The 17439-nt window shown below is 34.4% G+C and overlaps 1 protein-coding gene across 6 annotated transcripts in view; it reads right to left on the reverse strand.

Annotated features, from left to right (window-relative positions):
* LOC127867686 (atrial natriuretic peptide receptor 1-like) overlaps nucleotides 1–17439 on the reverse strand; it is a 740759-nt gene that overhangs the window by 216454 nt on the left and 506866 nt on the right. For all 6 annotated transcript variants that reach the window (XR_008043618.1, XM_052409008.1, XM_052409007.1 and 3 more), the window contains 5 exons: nucleotides 17149–17284; nucleotides 9663–9754; nucleotides 8270–8408; nucleotides 5335–5419; nucleotides 1284–1413 (listed from right to left, as the gene is read on the reverse strand). Coding sequence is in view for 5 of the 6 variants with exons in the window: in XM_052409008.1 (XP_052264968.1) it covers nucleotides 1284–1413; nucleotides 5335–5419; nucleotides 8270–8408; nucleotides 9663–9754; nucleotides 17149–17284 (582 nt within the window). In the remaining variant the exon portion in view is untranslated. The remainder of the gene's footprint in view (nucleotides 1–1283; nucleotides 1414–5334; nucleotides 5420–8269; nucleotides 8409–9662; nucleotides 9755–17148; nucleotides 17285–17439) is intronic.

The following is a 17439-nucleotide window of genomic DNA, read 5'->3' on the forward strand; positions in this document are numbered from 1 at the left end:
ATTAGTATCCTCTTGGCAAACAAAGTCTACCTAGCTGCAATTTTTTTCATGAAAGTCATGGTCCAAAATGTCAACTTATTTACATAATTCACAACAAACAGTTTTTAGTCTAGCCCTGTAGCAATATGAACATGAAACAAAATAAGTACAAAATTAAACCAAATCTTTCCACAAATAGCAAAGTTATAGTAAAAGGCGTCTAAGCTATTTTTAAACTCTTCCCTTCTCAATGTGTAAATGTCCGAAAAATTTAAGTATATGTCTTAATAGAAGAGATATTCAAGTTTGTACTAAATATAGTGTTATAAGTTTAGTCTAGCCCTGTAGCAATATGAAAATGAAACAAGTAAGTCCAAAATTAACAAAATCTATCCGCAAATAGCAAAGTTATAGAAAAAGGCGGCAAATCTATTTTTGAAGAATTCGCATGCAACCGCAAAAACTTTCAGAACTACAACATAAAATAAATTATTTCTCAACATAAATCTATGATTGAAATTTCTGGCTGTAATACAAAAATAACCGAATATAGCAATTGGTTTAATTTTTATTTACACTCAACAGATGTGTACTGTGTGTTTTTTAAATATGAAATGCTCTTTAACAAAAACGAACATTAAATAAATTTATTACAAACTTATTTTTTATGGCGAAGCCATTAAGTTAAATACATGCAAGACATTCTATAATTATCAGTTGTTTTAAGCTTACTTCGTAAATGAATATGGAAATTAGTCGAAAGAAGTTGATTTGCTAAACCTTCCCCCACCCTCTAGGCTCTACGTAGTATTTCAATATAGCAATATAATGACCAAATTATCTGCACAGGTGCATCGAAATTGCATACATTATTGACGTTTCCACTCATTGATACAATACAGCGATTGGTGGTTAATAGCTATTCGATAATACTAACCTTAAAGTCAATGAAGACAGGTGTGAAAACGATTACGATGATGGCAATTATTTTACACGACTCGGCTACAAAATGGCGTCTGCTCGATTGATATCACGTGATATAGATCTCGGTTCCGCCGCGTGAATTCCCGATACATTCTATTGGTCTGAATGGATGTTTCCAATATTTGTATATTGATAGGTCTTTGATATAAACAACAAAACATCGTTCGTCATGAGCGCTACCACTAAATGGTTCGACACTACAAGCAACAGTATCCGAAGATAGAAGATAGAAATCATACAAATCTATGCCGTCAAAGAAACCACCCGTTTCCACAAGCCAGCCTAATCCGAACATTCAAAATCAATCAAAGTGAACTTACTCTTGCAAGACTCAGGTTACTAGCTGCTTGTTTCTTCAACTTTCTCTCCCCTTCTATCGTCCCCAACATGATGTCCTCCCATTTAACTCGCCAGTTCATTTCAGCTAACTCCGCCTCTAGTTTCATATGTCTGCAATAAAAAGCAACTCGCTCAATCGCAAGGCCGTAATCTCTGCGATCACCTTTTTTCATGGAGATTGCATGGGGATAGATAGTGCAAGCCTCGATATGTAAAAGAAAGTGTCATACTTAATAAAACATAAAATACAATGGTGTTCGAAATGTTTTGCTCTTCAAAATCATACCCAAACGGCATTTTAAAGTAAGATGTCGAGTTATGTTCAGGGAATCTGATTGACATACATGTTTACGTAAAATTTGAATGGATGTAATCTAAAAGCCATTCCGAGACGGCAAACGGTTGTTGATTTGTTCAGGAACTGTTAGTGCTGTGCACAAAATTCCAGTATACAAGATACGTGTCCAGTCTTTATACGACTGCATAGTACTGATTCAGATAAATGAAATGTCTAACGGCATTTCAGCCTATTGTCGGTGTGTGTATAAATTAAATGATGTAAGATTTACGTGCGTAGATAACGTCCGGTTCAAAGGACAAACATGTCAGAGGCGGCCGTTGTTTATGACCGCGGCGCTAAAAGCTTTCTTTATATGTTTACGGCGGCATGAAATATGTAAAGAAATGTCACAAAAATCTAGTCTTGGGGAAATGCGTTCAATGAGAAAGGAATTCAATTATTTTGGCATAGCTGCATGGAGATGGACTAATTAAATTGACCAGAGACGTTGCGCGATGATTTGTCCAAGTCAATAAGCACTATGACGATGACGATCTGCAACGATTTTATACCGTTCCCAAAACATTTAGGTATTTGTTTTACTTCTATGTGGATAATTCGATCTGAGATCAGCGAATGATTGGGATGGACGTCAGTGGAGAAAAATAATAAAAGTTTATTTGATCAAGAGTAGAAAAAAGTGAAGCCAGATGGCAAATTTACGAAAGCTGCATTTATATGCTGTCGTCTTGATGGCAGTTCATTCAATAAGATTGGAAGAGATTCTGCTACGGGGAATCGCCAAATTAATGGGTAGGGGCATCTAATTTGATATGAATAGATCGGTGTAAAATAATAACGATTCGTTAGTGTTAAATAATAAGCATCTGTTGATTATTGCACCTCTGTGAATAGACTCGTTTCTGTCGAATATCTAGTAGGTCATATTATGTTTTTCTTTGCATCTAATTAATATCTGACCATTTCCTTTGCTCAAGACAGTAACATGGCAATGTTGCTAAGGAATTGTTTCAAAATAAAATATAATGGCCATTTTGCACAGTAACATTTGTTTAACATTCCACAGTCGACTGACATCCGGTGAAACTATATTTTGCACACATTGTCATCAATGTGTGTACCACGTTTCATGATTGTATGATTATGTTATGCGCCTTTCGAGAACTGCATTTCTTTATAATTATACTAAATTACAGTCAATGTACGTTCGACATTTATAAAAATGAAGGGTAATGCATAATTATCTTATAATTAATAAATTATCCTTTCAACATGTCTACCTCGTTTTGTGATGATAATTTATGTACCGGGTACTTTTCATATAAATTTTGCGGAGGGACGCATACGTTAACAGATGAAACGACAGAAAAAAGGCAACATGTAGCAAAATATGCATACTAAGTTTCATGATCTACTTGTATGTAGTCGTTGAATAATTACATAAGCCAGTTGTGTTCTCTGTTAGTAATAGTGACCTGACGTCTAACCACTGGTGAAACCGAAAGGTCTTGCATACGTCTCGCATGGTCCTTGGTAATTATTACCAAGTATGGTTTAATTCTAAGAATCCTCAGTACTTTCAAAGAAATCATAGGTTTCAGTTAAAGCAGATGTTCTCACGATGGTATTTCATGTTTCGTGCACGGACAGACAGACAAAAGGATTAACAGGAAAAGGCATTTGCAGACAGACGGGCAGAAAACCATTAGCTGGATTAGTAATCGAAGTCCATTGATTATGCAAATATCGAGTTAACTTATTGAGTCAACTCAATATTTCAGTTTTTTTATAACGGACAGACAGACACATGGATGAAAAGATTAGCAGATTGGCAGGCAGACATACAGAAAACCTATGTCTGAATGTGTATACTAAGTTTAGTAATAATAAGTTGTGTACTTTTTGAGTAATTACAATTTAAGTTTTTTCCCTATTTTCAGTGATCGTATATAAAAGTTGTGGTCACACAGCATTATCTGTAGATTGTACAAACAAGTATACTCAGTTTCATCTTCAGTTATTTTAAAACAATCGCGGGATCCAGTTTTGCGGTCGGACGGAGGTATACCGCATGCAGACAATAATCAACAAAAGTTAAGTTTATTTCCTAAGAAACTACAAACTTAAAACAATTGGGCTCCATTTCACATCGTCAATTATCAGGGGTCAAATCAATAGTCGTGAGTCTGTGCCCTATTGATATATAACACTTCCGCTAAGCGAATAAAAAATACCGGGTTATCTGATAAAATGCGGACTTCCTTATTCTTGAGAAAGATCAGAAAGGCGGGCAAGTTTAGGAGTTTAGGAGAAAGGTAACACAGCGCAAAATCATTATGGTTAATTTAATGCTTGATAGAAGCGAATGCATCGGTCTAGCGCCAGATGTGGAATTAACGGAAAGTTGTCTTTATCGGTTGGCATCTGAATGGCAGATAATTCAATCAAATGACGCGAGTCTTCAAAGACAGAACAGTCAAAGAAATGGGTAGCGTCAATTAATTTGATATAAATTGAGAAGCGTATCTTGACAATGAATTATGATTGTGACACCTATATGAACTTGCATTAAAGGGGCCTTTTCACAGATTTTGGCATTTTTTAACTTATTCATTAAATGCTTTATATTGATAAATGTAAACATTGGATCGTAAAAGCTCCAGTAAAAAATCAAGAATAATATTTAAAAAAGGAAAAGAACATTGCCCGGAGCAGGTTTCGAACCAGTGACCACTGGAGTCCAGCCAGAGTCCTGAAGTAAAAACGCTTCAGCCTACTGAGCTATTCCGCCGAGTATACATACTAGACGTATTTTATACCTTATATAAGCAATCTTCGTAGTTTCACAAAATTTAACGACAAAAACAGAACTCTCCAAATTATTCAATCGTTTCGCGTTGCAACGCTTTATAATTTTTAGGTTTTAAAATCGTCAAAAGATGCATATAATGGCTATATTAGACCATGGTAAATATTCAGTATTACTGTTTCCTCACAAATATCATAACTAAAACGAAAATGTGCGAATCTGAAACAACTTTTTTCAATTTTGTCAATTTACCAAAGCGTGAAAAGATCCCTTTAAGACTCCTACAGCAGTTTCTTACAGTATAATGACATTTTGTTATAGATTAAACATTGCAAAGAACAGAATATTTATTGTCGTACAAAATCAATACTGTTTAGGTTATTGGAAACATACTCGCATATATCTGCATATGTTTAACATGTTGTTAATCGATCCACTATTTACTCACTAACAAGTAAACAGCGCAGATAATGGTTATTGTAGTTAAATAAGGTCGTAGCCCTAAAGGCCATACTGGTACATGTAAAATACTTGTACGATGTTTGTGTTTTTGTCAAAGATACTTTTTTTATATTTGACATGAATTGTATATACATATAGCAATACAGTATATATGACAAGAATGAACGTGCATAATCATTGTAAGAAATATATGTACAACACATGTATACAACAAATAAATTATTTCGGTCAATGCAATTAAAACATTTGTCTAAAATTTAAAGTCAGGTATCATAACGTCAAAGTTACATAGTGGTCGATCGGGTGACATAGGTAACTATTATTTCCAATTTTATCAATGAATAGACGCTTCCAAACTTTTACACGCATTTAACCTTGTTTTAAATATTGTTAAGTTATCACACATGCGTGTTACTTGTTCTGTAAAAGTGCACAGGTATCTGGGTAAGCAAATCTTTACCTGTAAATGAACACTGCGGCGACAATAAAGATCAACAGGAGGCTCCCTAGAACGATGATGACGATCACGTATTCAGGAAAAGGCTCTGCAATTAAAAAAAGGTCAACCCATTTATGCCTAGTGTACTTTCCCTTCCTTCTAAAGTGGATCAATTTATTTCCAAAATTAGGGATGTTTAGTATATCTATTTCTATATTTATAATATTTCTTACAGAAATTCCTTTAAGCAAACAGCGCAGACCCTGATGAGACGCCGCATCATGCGGCGTTCATCTGGGTCTACGCTGTTTGCCAAGGCCTTTTTTCAAGACGCTAGACATAAATGGATTAAGCATTAATTTACCCGTCTGCGCTGTTTGATTTAAAAAAAAATCTGTAAGAAATATTATAAATATAAAAATAAATATACTAGACATCCCTTATTTTGGAAATAGAGTTATCAAATTTAGAAGGATGGCAGAGTCCACTAGGCAGAAACGGGTTAAACTAATGTCATTGGGATTTGAACTGCAGAAACTCGTATCAATCATACAAAACTACATGTAGGTGTACATACATCACTTGCTTACTCACATAAAATAATCCGCTTTTGGGATCCTTTAAATTTACTGGTACTTGCTATCTTATTACGACGACCTCTCAGTTTTTTTCGAGGGATCGAAAATACTCTTCTTTGACACGCAGAGATTATAACGATTATAACGAGCGTGAATCATTTGAGAATGCTAAACGCTTCGTGGGAGTAATGAGTAATTTCTATTGGAAAAGTGCTTGGCAGAGAAATGTATGGTGATACGTTTTGAGGCATAAGAGTAAGTTGTAAACGGACCCATTTTATGTGTACAATCCATATGCAAATATGCATTTATATTATACATTTAGCACCATCAATACAACAGATTCAAAAACTATTATGACCACAACCACTACAAATACGTATTTCCTATTAATGCGATAATCATTACAAAATTTATGTCAGTTAACATATCCACGAATAATCAATCTGTCCCGTTTAAAATAAGATAACGTTCGACATGTTTTTATTTATAGGATACATAAAAACACAAGAGATCTATTCAAACGCGGATAAAGTTCAACACATATCTGATTTATCCATCACAATCGTAATATCAGGGGAGTTGGATAAATGTAATGACGTCTAATGGGATTGAGAGTCCTTTGCTGCTTTTCGATGACAAACAAAACCTGGTAAACCCGATATGCATACATGAAAACTAAAAAAATAATGAGTTAGAAATGAAACTATATAAATGTATGGAGTATGGAAATTATTGTTGGGCGCTAGATGGTCAGTAAAACATCTACTACTACTATTAATACTACTGATGTTGCTGCTGCTGATGCTACTTCTCTTTCCACCACAACAACCACCGCCACCATCATTACCTCTACAACTACTGCAACTAGTTCTACTGCTACTACTTGTATTAAAACTGCTACTGCCATACACGACATATTACCATCAACTCAATGAAAGAAGAAAATGCGTTTTTGAAATAAAGCAAAACAGTCTCTGCGGCAACGGTAGTCCCCGTATCACTCGATGACAATACATCACTCAATCTTTAACGACTTTCAGCGAAAATGATGCATGAATTAATCAATCAACAAGAGGCTGTGATTGGAGAATCGCATGTCACTGAAGATTTCAGACGCAGAATATTAATTGAAATTACTAAAAATAGGTTTCACTTTAAAGGGGCCTTTTCACGTTTTGGTAAATTGACACAGTTCAAAAATGTTTCAGATTCGTAAATTTTCGTTGTAGTTATGATATTTGTGAGTTAACAGTAATATTGCACATATACCATGCTTTAAAATAAACATAATATGCATCTTTTGACGATTTAAAACCTGAAATTTATGAAGCGTTGCAACGCGAAACGATTGAATAATTTGGACCGAGTGATCTAAGCGATATACTTTTACTCCAGGGGTCAGTGGTTCGAATCCAGTTGAGGGTTACTTTGTTCTTTCTTTAATTTTATTCTTTTGTTTACTGGAGCTTTTTAGATCCAATGTTTACATTTATCAATATAAAGTATTTAATGACAAACTTAAATACACGCCACAATCTGTGAAAAGGTCCCTTTAAGAAGAAATTGTAATACTTTCTGGACCGTAGTTAAATTCAGATTCGAAATTCGCATTGATGACAGATTCATAATTGCATTTGCTGGAAATCAACATCATGTGTTTCACAACTAGAATCCCCAACAGTCAAACTTCCCGAAAAGTTACTTCACCTTAGTGTTAAACGGTAAATACTTCACTAACTGGTAAAATTCTTTCAGATGTAAATTGAAGTGTGCAACTGTTTTATATTTCATGCAAAAACGTGTTATTTGTATGAAGGTTGTGGATGGATAGGGAATATTATGACCTTTAAAATACGTATACAAATACATCACACAATATTCTCTATATCACTACTTCAATCTGGCGTATAGAATGCTTCCGGCGTTGCCTCTCGGCTTAGTAGTATTTACATAATGCATATACAGAACTAAACATGTATATTTAAATCGATATTGAATCGACATTCATATTCTTTCGCGTCGGAACGATATGAAGACAAAGGCCAAACCAATAAAACATAAGATGAAGCCCTAACCCATGCTTGTAGTATGCATACCTTTGCCAATCCAATATTACAGAAAGTGCAGCCGTGACCCACGCTTCATGACCTATGTATTGGCCAATCTCAGATTGCAAAAGATGCAGTTTTGAACCCAGCTTTAAAGATACATATGTAAAGGCTTGTGTATATGCCTTGTCCTGTGTAATATTACTTACTGATATTTTAAGGAAAAAAAAGAGTAATTTAATTAAAAAGAATTCTTGCATTATACTAATGTTACAAACACTCAGCCATACACTACATACATTGGGCATGAAACTATCCCATACTCACTTTTTGGAGGACATTTGGAATTGTCAAATCCACATGTGGGGGTGTCAGGTGGAGCGTGGTCCAATCCACCTGCCCAACGAATGGACTTGCCCTGTACTTGCTCATAACGCTTGGTATGACCGAAGTAATTGGCCACCACCTGCAGCAAAACAGAGTTTCAATACAGAAGAAATGTCGTTAACCCATTTATGCCTAGTGGACTCTTCCATCCTTCTAAATTGGATCACTTTATTTCCTAAATTAGGGACGTCTAGTATATTTATTTCCATATTTAGAATATTTTCTTACAGTAATTCCTTTAAGCAAACAGCGCAGACCCAGATGAGACGCCGCATCATGCGGCGTCTCATCTGGGTCTACGCTGTTTGCCAAGGCCTTTTTTTCTAGACGCTAGGCATAAATGGGTTAAAAAAATGAATTAATCAGGTAGACACGTAAGGTTTTCTATTGCTTTAACGTTTTACATCAAACAGTATACGAGTTTACATCCTATTTCATAAGAATGTGTAAACTATAATAAATTGATATATTGGTACTTGGGTATGTAAATTCAAATCTTTATCAATGCAAACATTGAATAAAAATACTGCTTTTTTAACGTTCAGATACAAACCGATACACCGATTGAATGCCTTTTAACGTTATACCGAATTTTACCTTGTGAGATTGATCATTAAAATCTGACGAAAAATACGCAGCCTTCAATCACAGAGGGGGTAATCACGTGATAGTCAAGATGGCGACGCCCATGCCGAGACAGTTGTTTTTCGCCATGTTATACCCTTTATTACTTTCGTTTAATTTTTAAATGACATCGAAAAATACCTTTGTCGGCATGGACGTCGCCATTTTGACTATCGCGTTATTACCCCCCCCCCCCCCACGAATCATGCTGGATTCAACAGCTATGCATTAAATTAAGCGTAGCAATGCGTTGGCCTCAGCTTTGAGCGTTGTTATGTTTTCTTGTAATGCTGTTGGTATAGTGCTATATTGTAAAGGCACTTGTCTCTAATAAAAAGCAAGCTGCTGGTTACATGAAGTTTTCTGATCCTGATAAATATTCTATAGTGTCGTTTTACCTGTACTATTGCGGATGATACCAAACACGTACTATTACCGGTTACCAACTTTGCTATCACCAATCTAGTATGCCATTTTGGTAAATATATTAATTGGTGAATCCTTATACTGCTTCCCAAAGCAATTCGACGGCTGCATTTTGTTATGCAACATCATGCCACCGTATAATCAAATGACAACACCGACCTGTTATTGTACAATAATAACCATACCATCATTGAGGCAATATCATAAAAGCATCATCGATGATGGGGTTTATTCTAAAAGTATGACGACTCTATATACAATCGAGATATGCGCACATTCTGACCTCGAATTCTCCTGATACAGGGTCCATGTCAAGAAGCGAGTAGTCCGCATTCCGATCCCCGTTATCGTCGATGGACACATTTCCGGTTATACCTGGAGTAAAAACAACAGCAACAAATGAGGCACATGCACCAACAAAAGATTTGAACAAAACACCATAATCAAAATAAGAGATAATAGTTCGCAAGGTTTAGTTAAACAAATGTTAATCGAGAAAGGTTATGGAACCTTTACAACTAGCTTGGTATATCAATGAAAGTAATGTAAACAATATATGCCAAATATTGCATTTGGGCTTAATCGTCAACAAGTATGTGTTTAATATACCAAAATCTAACACAAAAACATTTACGCATTTTTTTAACAAAAATTACGTCATTACACGACGCGTATTTGCTTAATTCTCCAATTTATTACGTTCTTAATAAAAATATTTATATTATGCGGGTTGTGTTTTCGCGAATGCGTGTCGGATGATGATAAACACAAGTACAGAACAATATATCAAGGTCTAAACGCAGTACATACGTCGAGTGAGCTGCATAATCTAGATGGTATTTTAAAAAGTATATCGGGCATTCGCAGTTCGGTATCTTTTATCGAAACACACAAGACTTAAAGAATCAACTTAAATGTACAATTGTGAATTGATATATTATTTTATTTTTTATAAGTATTAATATAGCACACATGGTTTGTGAGGCAACAATTTCAGAAATTTTGGTCGGTCAAATAAGAGCTGACCACTCCAAAGCGGAGAAAAATTAATAACTCAGTTGCGTTTATGTTTTCAGTTTGCTATTGTGTTCTGTCTTGTTGTTGGGCAATTACATCATTCAATACTTGAGATTCACTCTATTTAAAGGCCATATAAAGGTGACGATCCGTAATTATTTACCGATTTTTAAATATTTTTTTTCATATTTTATTTGTAAAGGTTATCAAAAAACAGTATATATATGCCTTTTGACATAACCATAAAAATATGAGCAATACAACTCGTTTTGAGCTCAAAATACAGTGTCCTCCAAGTCAATCGTGTTTACAAACAATCAGTTTATTTACATCGCTGTTTCCTCGGGAAAGTGAAAGTGAAAGGTCACAAAAAATATATCGTTGATTTTCAACGTTTTCCGGTATCACTCACAAAGTAGGTCTCTTCTAAATGGTTAAAACTTTTGTAGTGATCCAATAAGTTACTTTCTGCTGGTAAAAAGTTTTTTAAATAGAATTAAAATTGATTTTTCTTTCGGCTATTCTTAGCATACGTCACCGCTTTGAGGCTACACATCACGTTAGTTGCCAAGTTGTTAACATTTCTTCCAATTATGAAACGGGTATATCTTCCATAATTCTTGACAACGTTGCACCTAAGCTGTGTTATTAGCATTTTTTATGCAAGAGTAACTGAAATCCGGTAAAAATTAGACCAGTTTATATGCATAATAATTGGATTTGTCACCTTTATAGAGCCTTTAACACTCTACATAAGCTGAAAAGTCACACCATACGGGATATTATGGATAACAAGTTATCATAAATACATGCATTTTTGGTTCACTGAATGATTGTTGAATCCGTAGATAAGGCTGCAAATGTCAGTCATATTTAAATCAGCGTGTTCGTTCGCGTAGGTGTATGTACATTTATTGAACTACAGACGTGCCACAAGTCAAAGATCTAAACGGGGTAGCTGTGTATATCCAGTCATCCATATTACTACCTGACCTAATTGACACAAACTATAAGTAAGACAAATAGTTCTGATACATATTAAATACATATAGCCAGGTGTACAATTCGTGTCTATATATGGAAGATTAAACAAACCATGAACGAGCAATTGCAGGTCGTGAGCTAAAGAAACTTTAACAATAAATTAGAAGGTTTTTGTCATAAGTAAGTGCAACACGTGTCATATGTTATCGTGATTCCATTGTAATGATGCTACATGTAATTTCATTTTGACAGTCATGTATATAATAAAATACATGCGTATCATTAAATAATAATGATCATCAAATACTTGCATTACAATAATTACACATATCAAGCATTCATGGTATATATTGTCTTTAGTTAATATTATCTTTCTAATAAATAATGATTATTGTACGAATGTTTATCAGTTTCCATTTCCTTTTGTAAAAAAAATCATAACGCGGACAGCCTATCTTTGAACTTACTGTTTTTAATCCGTTTAAAATACAATACATTTTACGTTTGTGGATGAATTTGTTCATTCCTCTTACTCAAAACGTAGATTGGCTCTTTCAATAAAGCATGTCTGTAACTCAAACCGACGTTTATTTACACAATGCGGACTCAAATGTTTCTTGGCATAGAAGGGATTTTACACAAAGGTCATTTACAAAGTGATGTATTGATACATTCATTTATGTATACTGCATAATTTGTTTATTTGTTCTTAATTACAAAAATGTTACTCAGGAAGCACTGGAAATATATGCCAGTTAATAACATACTTTTGTCAATTGACATTTCCGATTAATAGAAAAGAAAATGGTGGTGCTACATGTAAGTATCATTGGAAAGCCTGTTCACGTCATGCAATACCTGGGAATCCTATTGGGTCATCATAAACATTTTATAAATTTATGCATTCCATTTTTTTTTATCCTTGTCGGTTTTATAAAAATACAATCGTTTTTACATGAACCTAAAATCATTCTATAGAAATAAACATTTTTTTTTAATTTCATATGAAATATTGCAACATTGCAATGCATTCACAAAATACTTAAACAACACCTGGAGGTTAGGTATGGTTGTTTTATATGTTGCTTAAAAAAAAAAGAGAAACCGACGAAAAAATATTTCCCTAATGTATCATTTACACATGGATCAGACAGAGAGTTCACTTATCATGCATTAGTCTATACACTATCTGATTTTCATATCAATGCATTACAGTGCTTTTTGTTTGAGTTAAAGAAAGTTAGGCCATGTATCGCTTGCATAATCTATTTGGTGAAGTGGACCTACATAAATCAACTCGATAAATAAAGTCGTCACGAACAAAACAAATATAAAATGACATGGATATGCATTTTTACAATTAAATAATTCAAATCTTTATGGATCGCGATATATTTCCGATCGCATCTACAAGAAAACTGTTTGCATAATTTGTATCGGTACATTGATCTGTTTGGTAGTCGACTAGGTAAGATGAGAATTGTAAAAGGCATTTTCGTAACGCGTGACAGTTAGTCTTTACGGTGGAATTAATAAATTGTCTCGTATAACACATTACTCTTAAAGTCTTTCATTTGAAGATGATTCATTTTTATATTAAACATTTCTTGCGATTCAAAATTTCATTTCTTTAGTATGAATTATTGTATTACTACTTGAATATTAATTCAATGCATTTTAGCATACATTATTGCTTTTTAAATTTAATTGATGACATGCTTGGCATGTTTTTTCAACGGAAGTACACTTCAGTTTAATTCCACGCAAATGTGTTTAACCCGTGAAACCGGTTGCGCAAAAAGGCGAATGCATTTTCGGATGAGCAAACAAAAACGGCCAAGAAAATAACAGATTAAATGTGTCAACTACATTTCAAACTATGACATCGAACGTAATCCCTAAGACTACACAATCGCATGCCTTGGACTACGTGAGTCGATATATCCCTATAATTCCAGATATGTATATCTTTTGGTACACTCGTATGCAATTGAAGGCTTTATTCCGCATTTAGCATGTTGTTATTGAATGTTCTTTTATACAAAACATGTCATAAACATACTTATATTTATAATATATTTTATTTATCATTAAAAAGAATAAGGTACTTGACATGTCATGCTTAACACTAAATCGCATTTAGAACGCAATTCTTTTCAATTTTTTAAAGAGAGGCTAAAGATATGCTCTTTTAAATTGATGTCTAGATTTCAGTGTAAGAGCAGATTGCATTTGACACAATTTAATGTGGTTTGTGTGACACAATTTTTTTTTTGTCCTACATGTTTTATTCTGTCAAAGAAGCAATGCATATCTATAAGCATCGCACATTAAGCCGACATATATAGTGTATGACTTTTTATCAATAGTATGTGTTAGTGTCTTTCGTGTTTTGTTCCGTCGAAGATATATCACATTTTGAAGTGCAATATAGATACAGCTTTAATCGATGCGATGGGTAATAAAGTGTATGTATTATAATAAATATTATATGAGTCATGTTCAGAGAAAACTGGGTTTAATGCATGTGCGTAAAGTGTCATCCCGGATTAGCATGTGCAGTCCGCACAGGCTAATCAGGGACGACACTTTCCGTTTTATGGTATTTTTAGTTTCAAGGAAGTCCCTCCTTACTGAAAATCGAATTTAGGCGGAAAGTGTAGTCCCTAATTTGCCTGTGCGGACTGCACAGGCTAATCTTGGATGACACTTTACGCACAAAAATTAACCCAGTTTTCTCAGAACAAGACTCATATATTGGTGTCTTACGGGTTTGATGACGTCAAGGCATCGACATATTTCTATTGACTGTTGAAGTATATCCCAAAGCATGTAATGACAAACATGTGGTATTTGTTATTATCAATAACATGTATTTCTGTGTTATATGTTTTAGCCAACAAAGAATCACACATATTTCTGTAGACCGCGTAAACACGTGATGACCATTCCATTGTACGAATTACGATCAATACTATTTATTTTTGTCTTGCATGTCTAATGCCGTAAAAACAAGTTCATATTTTCAGGGCGAACGATAACAAACATTTGGTATATTTTATGATCAAAATAACAGTTGTTCTTGCATGTTTTACTATGCCAAATAGCTACATTTGAAGGGCCGATTGTTAGGTTGAATTGACCAATATGATATGTAAATTAAATTAAACACCACTTACTTTTGCCTCAAATGTTTAGCGTGATATTATGGGCATCTAACAGTTTATAGTTGTCTGTCGCAACCGTTGTTTATTTTTGGTGTTTTCACTACATATACACTTATATTTGTTAATGCAGAATCAACATACTATAACAATATCCCGGAAAGAGAAAAATAATGCATTTGAATATCAACCGTACTTTCGTTTGACGACTGATCATGCATGTACGATCACAGGTGGTTAGCGTGTGGCTATGATATTAATTAGTGAAAACATCATTTTGAATGATAAATAATCATATTATAACGAAAAATTAACTTTTCTGAAAAAAAATATTTCACTATCAAATATATATATAACAAGGTATGCAACTCAAAATCAGCCCAAAACGGGGTGCATCGCTTTGAACAGCCATATCTTTATCAATTTTGCAGCGATTTTCACGATTTTGGTCTTATTCAACGCAGAAATGAATTTCCTTTCTGGAAATGTATATGTCTTGCAATATTTTTACAAATGCTGGGTCAACTTTTAAGAAATAACACGATACACAACACGCATGACCCAGTTGACAGTGATCATGCTGTCTTTAAGACTGAAATCTTCACGGAGTAAAGGGCAACTTCCCTATAAAGTTCATGTAGTTCGATACCATAATTCAATAAAACGTATGAAAAAACATTATTACCGTTCTTGTCGTAACATTCTGCATCAAGACTAACTGTCCAGCGCCGTTTGAAACCTTTGTTTACATACATTTCAACTAACTGACATTTTAAACATACGAGTGATTTCATTGGTCCAATGCGGAGGTGTGTCTTTACAACTGGAGATTTCATTCATAAAGAATACATGATCACTGTCAACTGGGTCATGCGTGTTGTGTATCGTGTTATTTCTTAAAAGTTGACCCAGCATTTGTAAAAATATTGCAAGACATATACATTTCCAGAAAGGAAATTCATTTCTGCGTTGAATAAGACCGAGATCGTGAAAATCGCTGAAAAATTGATGAAGATATGGCTGTTCAAAGCGATGCACCCCGTTTTGGGCTGATTTTGAGTTGCATACCTTGTTATATATATATTTGATAGTGAAAATTTTTTTTTCAGAAAAGTTAATTTTTCGTTATAATATGATTATTTATCATTCAAAATGATGTTTTCACTAATTAATAGCATAGCCACACGCTAACCACCTGTGTGTACGATGTGAACCTAAATTTAGTTTTAGTGCAGATTCGTTCATACGACACAAAGACACAATTTTGTTTTACGGATCATTTCGGCTTAGAGGACTGTGTGAGTAACGTAAGATATCGAATATAAAATATATTTTGTATAAACAACTGGTAGCAAGATGAGTTGCAGATAATTGGTCAGTAACCACATTTTAACTAACTCTTTTGACCTGTTAATTCTTTTCAGCTCACTTCAACAGTTAAAAATGCCCATAATATCACTTTAAATTCGTGGAACAAAATAACAATACATTTAAATGCACAGTGTTAATATAATTCATGACGAGCCATATATTGTATGAATTATGAAATCTATGAATTTTTTGTTTTACTCTTTCGTCCGCCAATCAAACGACTAACTACACCAAGAAGTTTATTAATAGCTAAAAGGCAAATCATGACAGATTTTTGCTTGAATAATAATGACAAATAATTGTGTTTTTTGTCTTTCGATTTTTGTTCCGTCAAAGAAGCGACACATATAATTAGCTGTTATATATCCTTAATACAAACGAAGACTGCTATATTGCACAAACGCGGTATCACAAACCCAGACGGAACGTATGGAATATTCAATATTGTGTTTCTAAAGCGACATTCAATTAAGAAACTGTCAAAAGTCTTCGTCTGTGGAAGCCTGATCAAGTCTCCGAAGTCAATGAGGTTCGAAAATGTAATGATGGTTGAGATAAATATGGACACTAGTTATATGTGTTTAGGTCCTTTAAGACATAGTTGAAATGGTTTGTGAAAAATAATTACTTGAGAATGGCGTCATTCTGTGATTCAACACTTTGTTCTAAATAGTGTAACTGTGGTACAGTTAAGAATTTGTCGATGGCTACTTTTTTTTAGAAAAAAAAAATGCTCCATGTAGACTTACCGAAGTATTTTTTATAAAAAGATTAATTGTACAAATATGCAAAAATGTTATGCAATTAATTCAAAACCCAAACCCTAAAATGGTCTCTATTTAAAGCGAGCGCATCCCAGCTATTACATAACAATGTATTACTAAACCTCACATCCTTACGTCATGTTCCAAACTCTCCTTACCTCTACGTGTCCTGTTTAACCTCCTGCTTACCTCTAAATGTCCCGTGTCACACTCTCCTTGCCTCTTAATATACTGTTTCACACTTTCCTTAATTCTTAATGTCCCGTTTCACACGTTCCTTGCCTCAAGATGTCTTGTGTCACACTCTCCTTACCCCTTAATGTCCTGTTTCACACTTTCATTAACTCTTATTGTCCCGTTTCACACACCCCTTACCTCTAAATGTCCTGTTTCACAATTCTCTTTGCCTCTCATTGTCCCGTTCAACATTCTCCTTACATTGCTATGCCATGTTTCACACTCGTCTTACCTTTAAATGTCCTGTTCCACATCCGCCTCGTGATCTCCGTGCCATTTGTTATGGACTTGTTCGCCTGGAGGGTCTCGTTCAGAGCAAGAGCGTAAAGGATCACGGCGTCGTGGAACGCGCCGACGAAGCTGTTCACCTGAAGCAAAAATACAGCTATAATCAGATCGAATTGTTATTGATAAAGGCAGAGCACAAAACCGGTTATTTTAAGCTCATGAGTTTGACATCCGGCCTGGTCACAATAAAAATGTGTCACACAGACAGACAAACTTACAAACAGATGGGCTGACA

This window comes from Dreissena polymorpha, chromosome 2, assembly GCF_020536995.1.
Source record: "Dreissena polymorpha isolate Duluth1 chromosome 2, UMN_Dpol_1.0, whole genome shotgun sequence".
NCBI classification, from domain to species: domain Eukaryota; kingdom Metazoa; phylum Mollusca; class Bivalvia; order Myida; family Dreissenidae; genus Dreissena; species Dreissena polymorpha.